The sequence below is a fragment of the Hermetia illucens genome, chromosome 3, assembly GCF_905115235.1.
Source record: "Hermetia illucens chromosome 3, iHerIll2.2.curated.20191125, whole genome shotgun sequence".
Lineage (NCBI taxonomy): Eukaryota > Metazoa > Arthropoda > Insecta > Diptera > Stratiomyidae > Hermetia > Hermetia illucens.
Window position 1 is genome coordinate 170,330,433 of NC_051851.1, and position 22,162 is coordinate 170,352,594.

The following is a 22,162-nucleotide window of genomic DNA, read 5'->3' on the forward strand; positions in this document are numbered from 1 at the left end:
AAAAAGGAAGAGTAAAATTACCACTACCAATGAAGAGGAGAGAGTTACGCTACAAATGTTATGATTGTGTTGGAGTTGGAGCCGCGACAGTCTGATTTTTCAGGATTGGCTTATGAGCCGCCAATTAGCAATCCTAACATCTGGGGCTGTGAGAGGCGATGGGTGAATGGCTCGTCCAGGGAGTTGGATATCAGGGGTGATAGCATCCTGATCACTGATACCAGGGACGGTTTTAATGAATGGGAGGGTGTTTTGGCTACAAGCTACATTGATGGTACTGATTGTCAGGACACAGTGGAGGCACATAGGGGTTACCAGGGTAAAGTGAGTAGTGTTACGTGCAGTGAGGTATGTGTTAAACCAGGTAGACAAACCAAATGTGTGCTTGACGGAGGCAACTCAAACCTCTACATCTATGGACCACAATTTGCTAGTTAGACGAGGTTGGATTATCATTGAGTTGGTTGGGACTTCATAGGGAATCGATATGTATGAAGCAGGTTACGATTGAAGCGAGGGCAATCTCTAGGTATTTAAGCGAGCTGATGGCTACGATTCTGGTCGACTAAACTTCAACTCGATGATCCATGGCTTTATGCCTTGAGGTCCATCATTGTGCAGGACATCATCGTAAACTCCCGGCGACGAACTAACTACGATCCTTGATAGCTTGTTTAAAAGATGCATGAGGATGGGCAGGGCTTGGATTGCCGTTGTTTACAAACGCGGCGAAGGACAACGATAGCCGGGTGAAAGAATTCACCTGAGATCTGGTTTTCCCTATTGCTGTTACTTTGACCAGGTTAGAACACTTGCAGTAGTTGGCAGAGTGCTGGCTTCCCCCTCAATTTAGCCCCTAGAGGCACCAACTGTTCGGTGCGATATTTTCTTGAAGGCGCTGGATCGACACTGGAAAACTTATGTTGACCTTAATTAGGTAGAAAAGTTTTTGGGGGTTAGAATTAAGCGGGGAAACCATCCAATCGAGGCCAAAGCTGGTCGCTTTAAAATTGGGTTGTTACGTATTATTATTACGATCAATATCTTGATTATACCCTACTAATTCCTCAGCGCTTTTGGGATGCCATTCAAACCACAGCAGCGGAAAAGGATACCAGAAAGCAGAATAAGAATAAAACACCATGGGTCTGCCAAAATTTCATGAATATGAAATATTTATTTTAGCTTTTATCATGCTTCATTGAAATTATTCTTTCACTATCCAAATCAGTTTCAGAATTGACTAACGGGAATTACTGGTACGACGTGGTTAACCTTATGAACTTGATGATCGCTGGATTTGGTAGCCTGCTTATCATGGTCCTTCTCCTGAGCATGCTTCTGCCGCTCCTGGTTATCATGCTGCCATTGCTGATTTTGGTATTGCCACTGCTGGTTTTGGTGCTGCCATTGTTGGTTACCTTGCCGCCCCTCTTGGTTATTTTCTTGATTGCTTCCGTGTTGCTGCCTATCATGTTGCCATTGCTGGTTTTGGTGTTGCCACTGCTGGTTACCTTGCCGCCCCTCTTGGTTATGTTGGTTATTTTCTTGATTGCTTCCTTGTTGCTGCCTATCATGTTGCCATTGCTGGTTTTGGTGCTGCCATTGCTGGTTCCCTTGTCGCCCTTCTTGGCTATGTTGGTTATTTTCTTGATTGCTTCCTTGTTGCTGCCTATCGTGTTGCCATTGCTGGTTTTGGTGCTGCCATTGCTGGTCTTGGTGCTTCCATTGTTGGTTACCTTGCCGCCCCTCTTGGTTATTTTGGTTATTTTCTTGATTGCTTCCGTGTTGCTGCCTATCATGTTGCCACTGCTGATTACCCTGCTCCCACTCTTGGCCATCATGCTGCCATTGCTGGTTACCCTGTTGCCATTGCTGGTTTTGGTGCTGCCATTGTTGGTTACCCTGCTGGTTACGGTTATCACTGTGTTGATGCTGTCTCTGATTGTCTTGCTGCTGGTTATTATTCTGCCATTGCTGGTTTTGGTGTTCCCATTGCTGGTTTTGGTGTTCCCATTGCTGGTTTTGGTGTTCCCATTGCTGGTTTCCCTGTTGCCATTGTTGGTTTTGGTGTTGCCATTGCTGGTTTTGGTGCTGCCATTGCTGGTTGCCCTGCTGGTTGTCTTGCTGCCAGTGTTGGTTTCTCCATTGATGAACAGTCATTGGACCTGGTCCCCAGTTATGTTGCTTACGGCCCCTATCTCCTGATTGATCTTGAGGAGTACGTACTGGTCCATTGCCTTGGGGTAGGTTCTTGCCTGGAAAAATTGGATGTTTGTCATCCTTTTTCTCATCACTATGTTTCTTGGTGTCATCATCCTTTGATTTGCCTGAGGCAACTGCCTTTGGATGATATTGTTGTTCACCGTTAACTACATGGTTTTGGAAAGAATTCTTTCCATCTTTCGCTGGAGGGAATGGAATTGGAATTTTACCTGTTGGATAATCAGATTTCGAGGAATCGTCGGTTGACTTTGAATGGTCGGACTTTTTATGTACAGCGTAAAGTTGAGGCTTCACAGGTGCAGAAGCAGAAGGCTTATCGGCTTCCGGCTTGCTTGGTTTCGGTGCAACTGGTTTTTCTGGCTCCGAAGATGGGGGTTCTGGTTTTGAGTCCTCAGATGGTTTTTCTGGCTTCGAAGATGGAGGTTGTGGTTTTGAGTCCTCAGATGGTTTTTCTGACTCCGAAGGTGGGGGTTGTGGTTTTGAGTCCTCAGATGGTTTTTCTGGCTTTGGTGGTTTGTCAGATTCTGGTTGAGATGGCTTTTCAGGTTGTGGTTTCGGCGGTTCCGGCTTAGAGACTTCAGCTTTGACATCGGAGTGACCCTTCTTAGAAGCTGAATGTTTCGGATATGGTTTATCGACTTTGTTTTCATCACTATCAGCTTTATGCTTGGGGCTAACTGGGACTGCCGGTATTTCAGGCTGGCTATTTCCGGGTGCCTTCACAGGTGATGAACTTGAATCAGGAACTGATTTACTGGAGGCTAATGCCACTATGGCCAGGAGGCCGATAAAAAGAGTAACTGGAATAGAAGCCAAAAGTTAGTTTTTTTTTCAAGGAGTCTTCAAGTAAATGAAGGATATTTGAAAACTTACCTTTCATTTCGACTGCTCTTCAACTAATACTGATTTGGTATCGAAGCTTTCGCAGTACTGTGGTCAAAACATTTAAACGAAATACTTTTATAGGCATTTTTTATCTTTTTTAACTTTTTTTCAAACTTCAAGTAGTCAATTCGATATTAGATAATCTTAGATAAGATATACTTGTTAGATGTTACATTATGGTAGATAAGCCGTGATTTTAAATGTTTTGTTATTATTTTTGTTTCAATTAATGGTCTCCATTCATCATTTTTGACAGAGGAAATTCCCAGTGTCTTTGTCATTCGGACAGGTAAGAAGTGCATGTGTTAGTCATTACACTTTTGGCGGAAGTTTTTAGAAATTAGTTCTTTCTCTGACAAGGTTATCGTTAGTGTTTTTTGGGGATTAGATAGTAGCTCATAGATAATCTGAGTTCTGCCACAACTAGTTGAAACGAGTTTGACACTTTGAATGGTCTTGAGAATACTCCAGGACGGGCTCTGCCAAACATTTGTTGGGTTGTGTCTGAACTGTTCCAGAGATAGGTTGTAGTGGTTCAGACAGGCAGAGATCCGCAAAATCATCATCTGAACTGAGTCTTGCCAACTAATAAAGCGGGACCTACAGACGACTCATAAAGGTGGGTTGAGACCGCGGTCTTCTAATTGAATCCCTGCTTTCATGGACCAACTCGACATTGTAGCACACCCTCCGCGGTCCATTCCGTAACTGGAGTAAAATTTCTTTATTTTCGCTACAAGTGTAGGGCCCAAAATTCCACAAAACTACCCTCTTCCCTTGGTATTCAAATACGTCTGACCGATTTCTTATTGTCTTTTTCTGGCTATCTTCGTTGTTGTTTCAGTGGAGTCGGTTGGTCTTGACTGGTGGCGTAATTTTGCGTGGCTGAAATCCTGATAAATACGTCTAATCAGCTTCTTACCCCTCACCTACCTTTGGGAAAGTGCTTTTCCAATCTTCGCAAACACCGTACGTATATTCATGGAAGCTTCGAAAAGAAAAGGACCCCTGGCTTTTGTAGCGTCACTTTTCTCTTCTTCGCTAAAATCACCGGCTGTGGTTTTTGGGATTCGTCCTTTGTGCATTCGACACCGATACACAACAATTACCCTCTTCAGAAGTTCATCATTCTTTGCAAGTCTTGATTTAAACTCACAAACCCCCTCTCCTTGGATGGAACTTGATCTTTCGTATAATGCCAGCGTACTCCAAACAGTCTTTGTTGTAGGATGATGTGCTATTCGCCTTTTATCAATAATATTTCTCTTTGGGTCAACTTTGATGAAAACGCTTTGCCTATTAGCATCCTGGTTCCTCTCAACTCTTCTTTCTGCCTTTGCTTTTCAAAGTTAGGCGTCGCTTGAGGTATCTATATGACTTCTTCTTTCATCCTGAGGTCTGCCTTGTGGCTACCATGGTTCTATTCATCATGAGCCATAGAATGTACTGCCTCTAAACCAATTTTCCACACCCTTGCAATGAATATTTTAGAGAGGGAAGTTCTCGTCTGAGTCCTACTGGTAATTAATAGAAAAAGGCAAAAAAAAAATCTACTCCGCTGGGTCTCAGGGATATAGACAACCAATTGGGGTAGTATAACTTGATATCTAGAGAACGTTTTCAAAACAAAGCTCATTATCGACTTAGTAGATGCAAGACAGAGACCTGAATCCAGAGGAATTTATTTAGTCCCTACATCACCTTATGTGGTTTATCTATGCCCTGGGTCTGTAATAAATTCATCCAAAGCTAATAAAGTTTCTGATGAATGTCCTGCGGATGTCATACCCTAGTTTTTCAATGTGATCATCTGAGAGTAGTTACAGTCCAGAGCTAATCCCTCTATGGAGACCTACTTTCTAAGACTCCCGAGAGGTTCATCCTCTTGTGGCTAAAATGAGCAGTCACCGCGATATGCGAACACGGACTGCTCCTCCAAGCAGAAGAGACATAATTTCAGCCATCAATGCATTCAAAAGGAGTAAAGCCCCTGGGTTTGATAATCTCCCTGCAGAGTTAGTTATCGCCGAACCAGTTTCTGCAGATCTACCCCTTGGGAATCCGAGACCTTTCTCAGAAAATAGGAGAAGGGTATCATCGTTAAGTTTCCAAAGAAGGTTACCCGTTTTGTGTATGACAATTGGAGAGGTATCTGTATGCTCCTTGCCTTCACAAAGATAAAAACTAAAATAATCTTGGAAAGCATCAAAGAATATTTCGAATATTTGCCCGACAAAGAGCAGGCTGGTTTCCGCTCCGGATTCTCCTCTGTTGATCACATTGGCACTTTACGGATCATTGCATGGGGTTCAAACCTTCACTTCACATCATCGATTTTGAAAAAGATTTCCATAGTGTAAACGGAGAGTGACAAATGAGGGTGCAAAATGTCACGTGCTGCACCGAGGTGAAATCTCTGAGTACTTTGAGGTTGAGGTTCATTGTCATTCGTAGGCTTGAAGCTTTTGTCGACACTTGTCCGAGTCGTATCATTGGAGTACGTTGGGCTCATAATGTTACAAACGAAGAACTTGGTCGCGCACACCCTAAGCACTCACATAGACTGTGATCGGAAATCGGAAACTGCAGTGGATAGGTCACATCTTAAGGAGTAGTTAGTAGTATTTGGATGTCATTGAATTGTACACAAGCTTTGCCGACCAGCTTAGAGGTTTTTTATGCATAATTGTTGCATTTAGTCTTAATATTCACATAACGATTGGTTAAATAAGCGCGAGCAAGAGCCGTATGCCATATATGACAGAAGCGCTCACCGCATTCAAACCATGGCCGAGGTAGGCTTCTATGAGTATCTTGTAATTCTACAAGAAAACCATAATCGAACTAGGTTCATTAATTAAAATCCGTCAATTCACACAAACTTCCTCATCATCTTTTCAGGAACTTTGTTTACGTCCCATTCATCATGTCACCCCTTGAAGATCTTAATAAGTGTTGGTTGAAACCCCAACCCCTATTGCGAATAAAGATTCTCATAAGCAGCTTCACTGTCAACTCCCCTCGTCAATTACCTACCTTTTTATTGGGTAAGTATCTCACACAAACTACCGGCTAAAACACCTCCCTGCGTCGTCTAGGATTCTATCCTAGAACCGTTTGACACATTACCTCAGGCTACGATTATTCGGTATATGAGCAAAACCCCGTGGATTCAAGGAGTCTCAACTACCCTTTCATCTCTCCTATCGTTTCCTCCTTTTTCGCCTTTAGAATGCATTATGTGTAACGTACCACTCGGCTCCAGATGGAAAACGCTGGTGTCTGCTAAGCAGCGGAGTTAGACAATAATCAACCTCATCGTTCTTCCGACTGAACCAAGCACGTCACGTCACTCGATTCTCCTTTCCAAGATTGCCTCCGTTCGACTTACTGCTGACTCCAGGACGTCCCGATAGGCAGATAAAACTCACAGAATCCTCCATCTTAGTATCTGCGCCAAGCACTTACGGTACATTTCCTTACCAAAGCAGTCAACCCACACCTCGGAAAGATAAGGAAGCTCATCTTCCTGTCTATCATGATGCCGAGGTATTTCACCGCCGGTTTCGAAAAGACCTCTCCATGGTCAGGACAGTGAATTCGGTTTTCTCCAAAGCTAGGTAGAATCCCAGTTCAGTCACCCATCTGCCTACTCACCGCACTCCAATTCCCGGTATGCGCACAGCTTGCTTAACCGTATGTACAACAACCAGTGCCAAAACACCATCCATGTATCCAACCAAATGCGATTCATCGGGCACTTCGAGCCGTAGAAAACAATCGTAAAAAGCTCTCCAAAGGTAGGGACCAAGGATGGATCCCTGAGTCGCCTCCAATATGAATCGGGTTTCGTACAGTAGAACACGGTCCAATAAATAGTCCCTTAATATCCGCAATAAGTAGCCTAGAGTATGGAAAAGATTTTCCGGTGCCTTGAATATGTGGCATCACCTTGCAGAATTGAAGGTGTTCCCACCTATCTAGCGTTACCAAGATCATCACTCGCCGACAGTGGCGACTGTGAGCCTCAGCCAGTTTTAAGTCCTGGACTATTTCCTCAAAGGCATTAATTGTGGACCGCCTCGTTATAAGGTCATATTCTGTTGGTAAGGAGTCTCCCACATGTTTTGTTTCAGTCAGTTCAGTTTCAGTGGCTTAACGAGCTTCACAAACAGCTTTCCCGCTTCGTCATACTGAGCGGACGATAGGTTGACGGCACTTTAGTATCGCCTCTGCTCTTGCTTATCAGTACAAGTCTCGTAACCTTCCAGCGAGAGGGAAAAACAAAATTCGAGTTTGAAGACATAGCTGTGAACACCACCCAGCCCTACTGCGGTTTTGCCATTCATGGACAGGACTACCTCACCTAGTTCCTTTGTAATGAAGAGTGGGCACTCCTCAGTATTCACTCCTCCATCGACAGCATCAGTTCACAGGAAAAAAGCCTGCACGATTTATTCCATCTTCGCTGCTCCAATGGGACAGAATGGCCTATGGATAAGGAGTTTCCGGTAACCAGCTTATATCCGAGGGCCCAAGGCTCTATATGTACGTAGTTGATTGGCTCCTGCCAACAGCGTGCTTTCTGCCTCTTAATTCCGTGGTTGAGTTTCTTTTTCTCTCACTTATATTCTGCGGATCTAGGTGTCATCTCGTTTTGGCCTCTAGCATGCCGAGCGATCCGCCAAAGTCTGTGGTAATTCCTTCGTGGGCTTTCAACTGTCCACCAGTATACAGGTAATTTCCCGGGACGCAGCATCGTTTTAGAAGCCGACACATTAGAAGCAGTTGTGACAAAGCTTATTGTTTAATGAACTAATGATTCAGTTGTAGTTCTTCTGTCTGCGCCTGGCTGTTGTCACACAATTTACCCCAACGTCGATTTCTCCGATGTCCCACCCAGTAGATGTTGGGCGAACGTCAGAACATTTGGAGGAACCGTTTGTCACTTCGAAGGAAATGTGCTAATGATCGCTGGCCGCCATATCTTCCAGTACCTTCAGTTGCTGAACAGTGACAATGGTCAATTTTTGTCCTCTGGAGTTGACAGATGTAGCTCTCACCTTAAGGTTGCTTACGCCTGTGTAATATCCTTTAACCGGCTCCTCCACCTCTTCCATATTAGTGGACTAATCCAGATCCCTCATTGCAAGGGTGCACATGGGTTCTAGGCGGAGAAACCACTGCTTTCGTGCCTAGAAGGCTCCCTCACAGAATGTATTCTTCTTATCGGTCTACAACCCTAGTTCGACAAGTATACCGCCGGTTCGAGTCCGCCGGATAAATTTAACATCTGCCTCAGCGTCTTCTAGTTTAGCGTTGCTGCGGACTTCTGCGAAAGATCCTCCTTTCTTCGGCTTGCTGAGAATGGCCTCTAACCGTGGTTTACCCCTTTTTTTGGCGCTGATGTTGCAGTTGTATCCAACTTCGACTTTGCTACAGTGGAACCACTGTGGTCACTAGTCATTCGATTTTTGTTCCTGAGTTTTCTTCTTTTTTATGACGATTACCAAACTTGGTGTAGTGATTAAGGAGCCCAATAAGGAAAATCCTATCGAGGACCATAGACCTTAGCGGGAGCACTACCCCTTCCTCAACGATTTGTGAAGCAGGTCTTTAAGATGAAAAATCAGAAGAGGTAGGTCTGGAACTTTCCTTACTGTACGTATGTTGGCTCCCAAAGCCACCGAAATAGGCACGCTTTCCACGGCATCTTCATTGAATATATACGTTAAGTGCAATATTACCTAACTAAATTTAACTAGTATAAGGCTACCTTTAAGTGGATGGGGATCCTTGTCAAAAACGTAGCTACCAGCTCGGTAACATACGCTTGCAGAGTGGGAGGAACACAAAAAGGGATGAAAAATAACAAGCCATCTGACTGTGCTCTGAACGAAACCGTTACCCATCCATTTTTTGAATACTTGGGAACTATGTCCATGGACTGCTGGACCAAAAAGGGGGAGGAGTTGCTCTCCACTTGGTCCGCCCCGACAACAAGTAGATGTCGGCTTAGAATCCCTCATATCCCAAACAGAAAAAGTGTAGCTTAAGCTAAGCTTGGGTATAAAACGGAACGATTTCCATCTGTTATCGTTTTCGGTCAACCTGCTCCCCGGGCAGAAATGAGGCATCATCTAATGAGTTGCCTCTACCCTGAAAGAAACCGCTAGTGGTCTTTTTTTTGACAAGCCATGTATTTAAGTACAGTCCCCAGGTAGCATCTAAAATCGCAGTTCACGCCTGTTAAAGGCTGTATTCTCTCCCTTTTAATATGGCTTCTAATGATGGATACATTTCTATGTTAGAACCTTAAACCAAGGTGAACAAGCATACGCCGAGGACTGCGTGGCCAATGGGGAACTTTAACGGACTCTGAATGCCGTGGGTACCATTAGTTTCAAGTCAGGTCCTCATCCTGGTGGCCCGGCTACCCAGGGTGGTAATTTTTTCCGGACTGCTTGTGAGACTAAGACCCGAACTCAAGAAATAAAAGTAAAAAAAAGACAATAAAGAAGAAGAGGTGGCGGTGTAAGCCGCACCATCGGAGGGCACCCAGCCAGGAGACGGCTTGGAAACCACTGTTATCGAACTGGGTGTAGCGAATACCAGCCATAGTACTCCTAATCGGAAACCGTCGATGTCGAGGGTCCCGACAAAAGCAAGGGCTGACAAGAATGTAAACCACCTAGAGCCAACAGAGAAGTGGACGTCCACTGCAGTCCTACTCAAGAACCAGTAGCAAAAGGCGTTACATATTTTGAACAAAATTGCGAATGCCTTTTCAAGTGCAATTGATCTCAAGATGACGTCGAATAGCTGCACAAGCGCGGCAGATTGTGCAAGAGCTCGGACAACGACCACCTTCCTGACATGCATGGACCAGTCCTCTAGGAACTTTTTCGATACAAGAACATCATAGACAACTGGCGAGGAAATATTGCAATTTATCCCGCAGCGCCAGAGACAGATATTGAGGCAGACATAGATCATGTTTTCTCGTCAGAAGGGGCCTGGATGCACAGCGATCACCAGGCAATCTTCTTTGAGACATGTGTCGAGCCACAGGGCAAAGAGCTATCATGCTCAAAACCGAAAAAGGTTTCAGGCTGGTCTGCAAAATCTTTGGATGAGCTGAGCTTCTTAGAGGTGTGGTTAGATCAACCTGATATAGCAGGCGCCTCTACGGAAAGAGCCGTCCATCTGGCTCAATGCATCGCCAAAGCATGTGACGCGTCTATGCCTAGGAGGTGCTCATTCCCCAGTAGAAGACCAAACTACTGGTGGAATGATGAACTGACCGGTCTTCGATCAGCCTGCCACCGAGCCAGAGGAGCGGCTCAGAGGGCGGTAGGTAGAGTCGATCAGGGGCAGAAAGAGTGCGCCTATAAGGCAGCCCGTAAAACCCTCAAGCTCGCCAACCACCGAAGCAAGATAAAATGCTTTAAGGAGCTCTGCTCAGAAGCGGACATCAACCCGTGGGGGAGTGCTTATAGAATAGTGATGGGACGATTCAGAGGCCGCTCCTCTCCGCAGATCACCTGTCCCACCCTCTTGCTGAAAATCATACAGGGGTTATTCCCCCAGCAAGAGGAGAGTACCGACATATTCCGGCCACCTCTGAATGTGACGGCAATTCCTCCAGTCACCAGAGACGAGCTGCTGGAGATCTGTGGCAGAATAGGAGACAATAAAGCGCCGGGCCTGGACGGAGTGCCGAATAAGGCCCTTAAGCTTGCCGTGAAATCCAGGCCGGACATGTTCGCTGAGCTGTTCGAAGCGTGCATGTCCGAAGGAATATTTCTGGCGGCTTGGAAGCGACAGAAGTTGGTACTTCTGCCTAAGCCTGGTAAACCTCCAGGTGAACCATCGTCATACCGACCCATATGTCTTTTGGACACGGTGGGGAAAATGCTAGAGCGGATAATCTATAATAGATTACTCCCGGTTGTTGAAGGCCAAGGCGGCCTTTTAGATCGGCAGTATGGGTTCCGAAAAGCCAGATCAACCATTGATGCCATCAAATTGGTTACTGGTTTGGCCGAAGATGCAATTCACGGAAAGGGTAGTACCAGCAAATATTGCGTGGTAGTAACCCTGGACGTGAAAAATGCATTCAATTCAATTGGAATCTAATACGCAAATCCCTAGCGAAGATTGGTATTCCCGCCTATCTCGCTGCTACCGTCGATAGTTACTTAACTGAAAGGAGGCTATGGTATGACACTGATGACGGACCGCAGGAGTACGTTGTTTCCGCCGGTGTCCCACAGGGCTCCGTATTGGGCCCACTACTGTGGAACATCATGTACAACGATGTACTTAATCTTCCCCTTCCGGAGGAAGCCACAGTGGTGGGTTACGCTGACGACATAGCATTGGTTGTTGTCGCAAAGCATCTTGAAGATGCTGAGTTATACTCAAGCGAGGCAATCAGTGCTGTCAAATGCTGGTTGGAGAGCTCTGGTTTGACACTTGCGGAGGAAAAAACAGAAGCGGTCCTCATCACGAAGCGCCGGAAGAGAAATTACGCCTGTGTTAAAATCGGGAATCATATCATCACTTCCAAGCCGACCATCAAATACTTGGGGGTGTTGATAGACAGGAAGCTCAGCTATAAGCAACACTTACAGTATGTTTGTGATAAATCATCCACTGCTAGTATGGCCCTGGCCAGGATGATGCCGAACGTGGGAGGGCCACGGCATACCTCTAGGTTGCTTATAGCCAGGGTAGTGACCTCGATCATGCTCTATGCGACCCCAGTTTGGAGGGAGGCGTTGTGGATGTCAGGGAATGCTACCAAACTGAGTTCAGTCTACAGGAGGACAGCCCTGAGGGTATGCTCTGCCTTCAGGACTGTCTCAGATGATGCAGCATTCGTCATCTCTGGAATGATGCCGATTGACATCTTGGCAGATGAGATGGCGAATATATACAATGCAAAACCAACCTCTTCCTCATCGCGGACGAAGAACGCTGAGAGGGAGAGATCCATAAATAGATGGCAAGAGCGGTGGGAACGCTCGAGAAAGGGCCGGTGGACGCACAGGCTCATTCCTGCCATCAAGGAGTGGTTGGAGAGACGACACGGTGAGATTAATTATAATCTCACCCAGTTTCTCACGGGACACGGAGGATATCTCCAATACCTTTACAGGTTTAAATTGGAGACCTCAACCGATTGTCCAAATTGCAATGGAGTCCCAGAGGACCCAGAGCATGTATTCTTCCACTGTCCGAGATTTGTGGAAGAAAGGAGGAATCTAGAAGAGACTCTAGGAGAGGTGCTGGTACCAGAAAATCTGGTATCGAAAATGCTAGCACATCAAGATAATTGGGATGCGGTCAACTCCATGATCGCATCTATTCAAGATAAATTGCGAAAGGCAGAGGAAAGGAGAAAAGCGCGGTCACGTGCGCCGCGTATAGGAGAAAGGTGACAAAGCTAGAGTGAGCTGACTCCGCCCCGTGATGTAATACCTTATGGTGGTTCCGCGGGGCAGGGAGGGAGTCGGGGGTGGTTTTAGTGGGTAAAAATCCCACACGCTGGTGTGTCCAGACCAGTGTCTTTTTGAAGATTTCCACCTCCTCAACAAAAAAAAAAATAAGGAGCCTAGATGCTTCTCTGTATCTAGACCTGTGTAAAAACGACCTAGCCGTGGGCAAACTGAAACAGGCAGAAGCGGAGAAAGTGCATGTCTTCTCGGCTTACTTGACTCAAGAGCGTTTAGCTCCACCAGAGGAACTACAACAGCCACTACCGCCGTAAAGAAGGCCAAACTGCTGATAGGTTACAATGCCAATGCAAAGCGTATACTTTGAGGCAGCTCGGAAATCAACGAAAGAGATGAGTCACTCTCTGTTTGAATCATTAACACAAAACTATCGGTGTGTAAAAGGGATAGCACACAAACCTTCCAGTGGTTGGCAAGAGGTCCTTGACATCAGCCTACTAACGACAACGAGAATTTCAGGATAGAAAACTGAAGAGTGTCTGACCAGAAATTCTTTTCAAATCTCATTTGTATACTTTTCAGTGTAGATCTCGCTGTAAAGGTCTCCAACACTGTCTGGCCTCAGGAAGCAGACCCAGCAAGAAGTCACAAGCCCAACTACTAGCAACCACACAGGCACTGCCAGGGGAGGAATAAGTCGGCCATCAAGATTTCGAGGAAGCATTCCTGGTTGGATTATAGTCAGAACATTGAAGGCACCAGCGAGTCTATGATACTCCGTAAGGTTCCGTCCTTTCTTAAGAAGTCGTAAAGATCCTACGCGAAACCTCAAGGGTTCCTAATTCAGGCACATTTTCCTGTCAGCACCAAGGACTGTAAGTAAGCCTTGGTTGGAAGGTATGGAGTTCCAATCGTATGAATTTATAAAATCGGTAATTACGTTGGATAAAATCCACTGGGCTATAAGCAACTTCTCCGCAAACTCTTCAGGACCAGATGGGATAATCTCAATCATTTACCAGAGCTTTCATACCAAAAGCAGGCAGGTGCAGCCATGAGTGTGCGAAGGACTTTCGACCAATCAGTGTTACATATTTCATTTACAGAGATAACATCCTTTTTCAAGTCCTAACATACCTGCCTCTAATGCAAATCCCCAGAAACCGCGCTCTACGAAGTAATTACCACGGTGGGCGCTCGCTTCAGTATCAGCAATATATTCCAGCTGCTTCCCTGAAAAAAAAACTCATGATCATGGTGAATGTGGTGGAGTACGTCGACCGCTTTTTGATATTGGTATCAAGGATGTTTCCGTCCGTTATGGGTCCAATCATGGAGGCAGTGTAGGGAAAGGTGTGCTAATGCTATTAACCACCAAGACAAGGGGACCCAAATTCCGCCTCCCGCGGCTGAGTAGAGCGAAGATTGGTTTTTCCCCCAATGTAAAGTATCTGAGTGTGATCCTGGATACTAAGCTAATTTGGAGAGTGAACAAAGCACTGAGGGTTTGGATCGAAATGGAGTCTCCGGCAAATGATGGTTCCCAAAATGTATACAGGTTCATCCCATCCTAACGTAAAGTTGCATGGTTTGCCGGCCGGCGTTTTGTAAAAACTACAGTCGAACGAACCATAATACAGTTCAGAGAATCGGGTTTCTAGCTGCTACCGGATTTCTGCAGTCCTGTCCGGAACATGCTGTCAATGTAATCTTACATCCCTCCTCCTTCCTGGCCCCCAACTTTAAACGCGCTGTAGAGTGCCATGCGGTGGGATTATGTGAGTTCGGATGTTGAACAGCGAAGTCATAGCAGCAACCTATATCAAGTACCTCGGGAACTCTGGGTGTTCCTATCGGACTACGCCGGAACCCGAATTTCACGAAGAACTTTGCTATGGACTTTCCAACCAAAGCAGAGTGAAGGATCGATGATGTGTTGCAAGGTAATGACACAATATGCTTCACCGAAAGATCGAAAATGGTCTGTGGATCCGATGGGGGAGTTTTTTCGGATGCAAGCAACATAGCTCGGTCGTACGGAAATGAGCGGGCTGTTGAACTGTTCAGGCCCCACCTCCTTAGTGGGCATGGTCGGCATCCCGCTGGCGACTGTCAGCAGCAAAATCAACTAGCACTTCTTAGCAGCCGCACTTCAGACGGTAAGGTCTCACTACTTGTGCGAAGTCAATGAGAATTTGGGCCGCTTGTAATAAGACCCGATCGCAGGAGCTCTTGTGCGAGACGGATGCAAAACCTACAAGATTATAGCGGTCTGCATGAGTAACTGGCCTATAGGTGACTAGACTAAACCACCGGGCTCGACACACCCTACAAATTGCATTGCCGAAACTGCGGAAAAGAGACAGAAACTCTTACGTATTTCTCTTGCAATTTGCCGACTCTAGTTAGAGCCAGGCTATCTTGGTAAACCATTCTTGGAAGATAGGGGGGGGGGGGAGTTTCTGTTCCTCGGGAATGTTAACGGACTTGATCTGAAGATCGGAGCCGACTGCACTCTCTCTGCGAAAAGATAGCCGGGAACTGATAACTTTTCATTAGATACTCGTAAATCTACTAACCCTCACTTAGTATTGGAACATTACCTTCATTGACTTCTTTTTGAGGAAAACGCTGTAGAAATTTAAACCAGTAAAGACAGTCAGCACCTCCATATACATAATTCAAGCGATCATAATTATATTTTTCAAGTTTATTTTACAAAAGTAATTTCATCATTTTTTAGTCCGTACCTTGATGATGTCTTATCCGGATACTTTTGGAGTTGGTACTGGAGTCGAGGGTGTAGGAACTGTGGGTGGTGTCGGCCCATTATTCGATGCTCCTCCTGCAACCGCAGGGGTAGGCACGGGTGTGCCTGGAGTCGGAACATTTGGCGGAGTAACACCGCTGCCAGCCGATCCTGCAATTCCTGGTGTGGGCACGGGGCTCGCTGGAGTAGGAACAGTCGGGGGCGTAGGGTTGCCCTTAATGCCAATCACAAAGATGACAAGAAGGGTCGACAAAATTGGTACAACTGAAAATTTGTAAAGAAAATAATGAGTTAGTCATTGAAAACTATGATGAATTCTAAAGGTGACGAACCTTTCATCTTGAAAACAGTCACTGCTTCTTTACGTGGGTCTAAACTCACCGCAATTCAGCTCAAGAATGTCGTGTAATTCAACGAACTTAGAAATTTATAGAAACATCAGTTTCAAGCCAAATGAGACTATCTTAAGGATATGCCAATCTAGGACTGTCTTTCAACTCAACATGTGGAAATATGTGATGAGTCAATAATGGAGAGTTTATCTATAGAATGATTTTGATAAATCGAAAATCACTACCATCGCATTGTCTGATTCCCATTCATAAAGCCAATTTTTTTTAGGATTTAGGTCATAGAAGAATTTTTGCGTAGTGAATTTTCGAATTGGGTATGTCATAGACTAAATGGAGTTAAGACAATATTAGACGTCTTGGCGATAAATAAGTTAAGACGTCTATAGTTTTGAGTAGATATCATCAAAGCATTATCTTAACGTTAATTCTTATCGAGCCCCTAGATTCTTTCGTAAAAGCGGTATAAAGGCGGATCTAATTTTAAATCATTAAATGCGATGTCAAGAACATGTTCCCGTCTGCTGAAAACTGGTCGATTCCGGAAACTTTTGGAGGCGTCTAACCTGTGATTAGTTTAGAAAACCCCTCCAATTTATCCCTAATTAATGTCTTGAAGTGGCATAGACAGGATATAGATTTGACTCTACTCGCCTTCCTTGCAAATGTGGATCCAAAGTCCTCCACGAAACTACATATCTTAGATTATAAATAATGCTTCATTCTTCAGTTTACACCTTCACGCAGTCCCAGATGTCATTGGCATCAGTTTTAAGGTTGTATCTGGGTACACTCCTGAAGCCGTTGTGGCCGATATGTCCTCCAGGAAAAAAGCACTCACTATCGCACTACAACAAGTTAAACCCTCTAATCATCCTTCCCAGTTATCACTCCAGGGACATTCGATACCATTATTGATGAAACCTGAAAACTAACTCCAAAAATGAAATCCTTATTTAAAAATTCGTCTCTCTCAGTTCACTATTTCCAGCGCATTTCCCTTCAGATCGTCCCCTCCTTCTAAAGCCGCCAGAGATGTCTCTTCCTCAAAAACGTCAGTGGTGCAGCCAACTATTCTAACTTTAGCTTCCTTCAATTCTACTGCGCTTTCTTTTGTTGTGACCTCCGTTTTTAAAGCCGAGAAAAATGGCACTGTAGGCAGAATGTTCACCCGACAACCACACCATCCCTGTCGCCACCGAGGGACTGATGTAAGCGATCTTGACGATCCAGCATCTGCATCCAAAACCCACCTTTCAAGCATTTTCTAATGTTGCTCTATTATGGCTCTAGGAGGAACGTGACAGCTGCAGATGTGGACTTCGTTCACGTTTACCCTATAAGGGCCTGTTGCTGGGAATGCCATTGTTTCTTGTTTGGTTTGCCTCCCGCATGGTTGGCCAGAGCAGGTTTAGAGCTGGCTCGCAATGATTGACGTTGATATGTATCACAACCCGCGAGGTTCCGGTCAACAACTCCCTCTTTCCTTGGCACAACATGCCTCGTGAATGGCCAGTATAATCTTTGATGAGGTGCCCATAGTAATCAGTTCAGCGGATGATTCCACTGGCAAACTTATAATGGTGGTCTATCTACCCCCATACGCTTCATCCTCTTTATTGCACTATGCCATATTCCACTAAGGTATAATAGCTTCCTTAGCGCAAAACAGACATCCTTTCTTGATGTAACCTCATCTAGGTCCTTACACTCGATTATTGCCCCCTGTTTTCGAGATTTCACCTCTCCTTGTTTCCCTAGCACTTTTTCGATTTGGCCGTGGAAGCTATGCGCTGAATTCTCGCTGTATTTGTCTAACTTCAACATCAGATCCCCTTTCTGCGTCAACTACCGCCCAGTTCTGTCGATTTCGAATCCACTTGGATTCACGAACGGCGGATTCGATCTCTTTTAGAAATGTAGACGACGTAATGGAGGAATTACCTGTTTCGCCCGAAATTTTCGGTAAAGATGCTTTTTCTTCTTGGCTACGCGCTGGGAATCAAAAGATTAACTAATCCCTTCCCTAGTCCCTTTCCCTGTATTTTCTCCTATTTCATGTTGAAGCGGTATCACCGCGTTGCTACATGATGCTTGTGCTATTTCGTCTTCTAGCGCCCTGATATAGGACGACATAATACCTCATATTAGATTCCTGATATGTTGAAGAAGAGATGCCAGAAGATCTAGCGAACGCCAGAAGATCTAGTGAACCTTGAAAACGAATAGAAGGTAAGGAACTTAAGGCTATTCTGGCGAGTGGCAGCAAATGTGATCGGCTTGGTCAGGGAGGCAAAAACTGTTGCAAATAATAATTCCGCCACCGGTTCCTAAAGGTGACATTGTGATCATGATGGGTGATCTGAATGCTAAAGTTGGAACTGACAAAACCTTCCGCCTCTCCCAATTGAATACATAAAGTTCCTTTATACGTTCTCTCAGTGAAAGAAATTCTGTTCCAGTTTGCTGCGTTCTATGCAGCGAGATCCTCCTGTATGACAAGTTTTGCAACAAGCACCTTAGTGTCGATTTCTACACTGTCAGGGTCGAAGAGTCGTGCCGACAACAGGGGCTAACTTATTAACAAAATCTTCACCACCCCCCTTGTATCTGATTCAGGATTCTCGTCCATGCAGATTTAAATCATTCTTGTGTTATCTTTTCTTGTCTGAGCTTCACCAAAAATTCAAAGATTGCACTGTATTAACCCATTCTTGTTGGGTGTTCACGATAGTATGAAAATCGATCATATAATGCGCAGACGCAGACGACTCTCCTCCTGGTTGCGCTTTCTTGCTGGACGAAGGGCTTTAATCAAACCAAGGAGACCCGTTTGACCGTGCCCCCGACGTTGAGACTGTAATGGGGTCCTCGTAAGGTGGCTGCAGCGGCTTCCGAGGGTGTCCGTCCTAATTAGGACATGCGGAGAATCTGGGTTTTTCCTCGTATATCAGCTCCACGGGACTTGCAACATTCTTCTCAATCGGCTGTCCGAAGGCCAAGTAGAACGAGTGGCAGGGCCTGCGACCAAGTAGGGTGGTCTTGGTCCATTATAGCGGCCTTCAGCATCCTGTGCCATCTTTCGAGCAACCAATTGGACTACTATGCAGTTGTGCGGTGATATTTAAATCCGAGGAGTTTTCCCAACTCTAAGAAAAGGGAGGACTCAATCTGCATTCCCTGGTCGGCGATTATAATTGCCGTTACACCAAAGCGTTGAATCCATGCTCGACAGAGAACCTCTGCACAAGATTGTGCAGTTATGTTTTTCAGAGGTATCGCCCCAGGACACCGCGTGAACCTATCAATAATTGTGAGGCAATGATGTCTAAGTGGATTGTGCGGAAACACTTGAGGGACCGAGATAACACTTCAACCTCTTTTCTCCCATACTTTGTGGTTTTGCATTTCTGGCGCGCGACACACTGTCTGGACCAAGAATTAATGTCCTTGTTAATGGACAAAATACAGAAATATGTTGCGGGGACTTCCCGATTCGTTGTCCGAATGTCTGCGTTCGCCAGATCGTGAATGGCGTGGAATACTTCCTTTCGGAAATCGGCCAGAATTTATCGCCTTCGTCCCTTGCCTGAGGTCTCGGAGTATATATTCGATGTTGAGCCAAAGATTGGAAACTCCATAAATGTGTATTTAGAGTTAATCTTGACGGTCTTAAGAACTGCGTCATCCTTCTGCGCCTCACGATTCCCGAAAAATCGACGGTGGCGGGGATCTTGACCACTGCAATACGTGAAAATGCGTCAAGAACCACGTTATCTACTCCAAATATGTGCTGAACGTCGGAAGTGAACTGACTGATAAAGCTCAAGTGCAGAAGTTGCCGAGGGGACGCTTTGTCTGGCTTCTGTTTTAAAGCAAAAGTGAGTGGCTTATGGTACATGAATAATATGAACGGCCTGCCTTCAAGGGAATACAGGAAGTGTTTAATTGCGGTTGTAGAAATTTGCACCTTTCAACGTTAAGTACTAGAAGAGATTGAAAAATGCACTTGAGATGCTTTAAATGCTCGGACTCAGAGGGAGACGCGACCAGAACATCATCCGAAATATACGAAACAGAAGTGGAGGTTTAGCAGCACAGAGAGGATGAATCTCTGAAAGGTTTGCGCTGCGTTGGACAGTCCAAAAGTTATGCAAATGAACTGGAAGAGTCCAAAAGGTGGGCAATTGCCGTTTTCGGAAAGGCTTCGGGAGCTACAGGGATCTGATGGTAGGACTAACTCCAATACGGCAGTTTGCGATATAGTGCGCAAAAAAATGACTGAGGGAGATGGGGTGTTGGCCTGGAATCGTCTGAGCAGATATTGCGCCTATTCAACAGTGACGGCTGGTGTATCTTGCCTCGGTGAGTCGCATCCACGAGTTCCATAACAACAGCCACCGTGGGTCTCACTGCTCTGATCCCGAGCTGCCTTGCGAATAAGTCCCCGACATAGATCGTTTCAGCAGGTCTACTCGTGATGAGCTTTTCGAATACTTTTCCGGGCGTGTCAAGCATTCGCAGCGGTCGTTCCGGAGATGGCAGCTCAGAGTGTTCTTTTCTTTTGCTGATTCCGGCTAGCATTGAACGCCCCGAGCAGCAAGTCTGGCCGTTGGTGAAATATCAGTTTTGTAAACTTCCACCGGGGTACCAATAGGACCTGGCGCCCTCTTTTTTCATGGTGGGTACTGCTTCTTAGAGCTCTTTCAGTGTGCAGTCCTCTACCCCTCGTGCGCTGTTGACATTAACCCGTATGGGATGTCTGGGGAATAATGCCCGCACCATGCGGTGCATCTGATCGGTGATTAGTATGTAGGGTCTCCATGGAGAACGGGATTTCCGTTGCTTTTATGTATCGTGCTGGAGAGTCTCCCTTTTGCTTACCTATACTCTGCTTTTACGGCGCATGCCTGCCCAAGGGCATGTAAACTTTGTGCGAAACGGCGGAGCTTATGACATCCCCTTCGTAGGTCTGCATTTTTTGCCGTCCTCCAGTATATGCCACGCTCTAGTTTATATGGGTAGGGCAGCATGGCAGCTTCTCAGGCTTTCGTTATCAGGATCACCACAAAATTTACGACAATGTCAACTGCAATGCCACCACCGAAGCACCCTTCTGCGCGGCTTTGCCTGTGACAATAATTTCAAGGAACTTCCCCGATGTTCACCCCCGCGACGTTACATATGCAGGAGAAGTGCCAGGCTAGTGTACGCCGACAAGTAGCGCCAACCACTTCGAACGTGATGTACTGATGGTAATTTGCTGTGAAGTCCTCTAGAACTCACCACCCGTCCACAAATCACCATTGTGGCGTGCCCCCGGTTCACGCCACCATTTCCAAGATCCTTTTGTTCTGTTTCGCCCCTCCCTGCCCGAAGTCCAAAGCATCAAGCCTGCGCCGAAAGTCCGGCATCATCTCATCCGAAGTCAGATAAACGCAAAACACGTTATCCCTGAAAACCGAATCCAGATAAAACCATTCCTTTGGCGTTGGGCCACCCGAAGTTGAATGCCGTTACGAACCTAGATGGTAGCGGAATTCGATAAGTCAAGATGTCATGAAATCGGGTCCTTATTTCGGTGTTGGTAGCGGATTAGCTCTAAAGCAGTCCGCAACGAACTGCGCTAGCAACTCATCACCGGTGCATGTTAATTTGTAGGATGTGGATCATGATAGTCGCATACTAGCCGATTATAGTTCAGCTCTAAAGGCTGGAAACTTCCCGGAACCCATAGTGATCCTTGCAGAGAAAGTAATTTCTTCGAGTTTCATCTTCTAAGGGATTTCACTGAGGACTTGTCTTCTCTTCTGCCGGTTTAATGAGCAGAGCCGACGATCAAGTATTTTTCGTTTCCTCGTTTTCTCTGTTTCTGCTCTACTACTCGTAGCCTCCTTTTCTGTGGTCAGACGGATTTCTGTCTGCAACATATTGTTTTCATTTGTAGTTGTTTGGTTTCTTTTTTGGGTCTTGGAGACTACTTGGATGAAGCCTCCTTCAAACGCGTTTTTCTCTTTCCACTTTTTTTCCGAAAGAGGGACTTTGCAGAATAATTTAGTTGCCGTCCCCGCACCGACAGACGCGTCACTTTGAAGAGCTTCCTTTTATTGGTCGTCCCAATATCACAGCGGGGGTTTTAGTCCTCGGTGCTTCTTTCGTTGAACGCACTGTCATAGTGTGTGCAAATGCAGTCAGCTTTTCCTCTAGTCCTTTATTTTTTCTCCCCAAGGGAATTTCACCAGCGCATCGTATACAAGGGAGCGTACCTCAATAGTCAGGAATGGGGGTAATCTCAGACACAAAGCCCTACCCCACTTCCCTGACATCTGACCTACGCTCATTTGACCCGGGAACTCACGGACCGATTAGTGCTCACTCCGCGTAAAGCGGTCTACTAATACCGCTTCAATGCACACTACCAGGGTCCCGAAGGGACTAGCAGAGTTAGGCTTACATCAAGGAGCTGTTGA

At 45.6% G+C, this 22,162-nt stretch overlaps 2 protein-coding genes across 6 annotated transcripts; both read right to left on the reverse strand.

Moving 5' to 3' along the window:
* Positions 1-1,147: 1,147 nt before the first annotated feature.
* Positions 1,148-3,170, reverse strand: LOC119651362 (bifunctional endo-1,4-beta-xylanase XylA-like). 5 transcript variants are annotated; one of them, XM_038054932.1, is made up of 3 exons: positions 3,100-3,170; positions 2,436-3,026; positions 1,148-2,258 (listed from the first exon to the last, which is right to left on the reverse strand). In XM_038054932.1, the coding sequence occupies exons 1-3, from the start codon at positions 3,104-3,106 to the stop codon at positions 1,234-1,236; spliced, it is 1,623 nt and encodes a 540-aa protein (XP_037910860.1). In that variant the 5' UTR covers positions 3,107-3,170; the 3' UTR covers positions 1,148-1,233. The 5 variants fall into 5 exon arrangements, with proteins under 5 accessions (XP_037910860.1, XP_037910863.1, XP_037910861.1 ...); XM_038054935.1 differs by having other exon boundaries at positions 1,148-1,421; positions 1,740-3,026; XM_038054933.1 differs by having other exon boundaries at positions 1,148-1,492; positions 1,739-3,026.
* A 12,072-nt stretch (positions 3,171-15,242) lies between these two features.
* LOC119651762 (vegetative cell wall protein gp1-like) lies at positions 15,243-15,835 on the reverse strand. Its single transcript, XM_038055501.1, has 2 exons — positions 15,675-15,835; positions 15,243-15,606 (listed from the first exon to the last, which is right to left on the reverse strand). The coding sequence occupies exons 1-2, from the start codon at positions 15,679-15,681 to the stop codon at positions 15,335-15,337; spliced, it is 279 nt and encodes a 92-aa protein (XP_037911429.1). The 5' UTR covers positions 15,682-15,835; the 3' UTR covers positions 15,243-15,334.
* Positions 15,836-22,162: the final 6,327 nt, after the last annotated feature.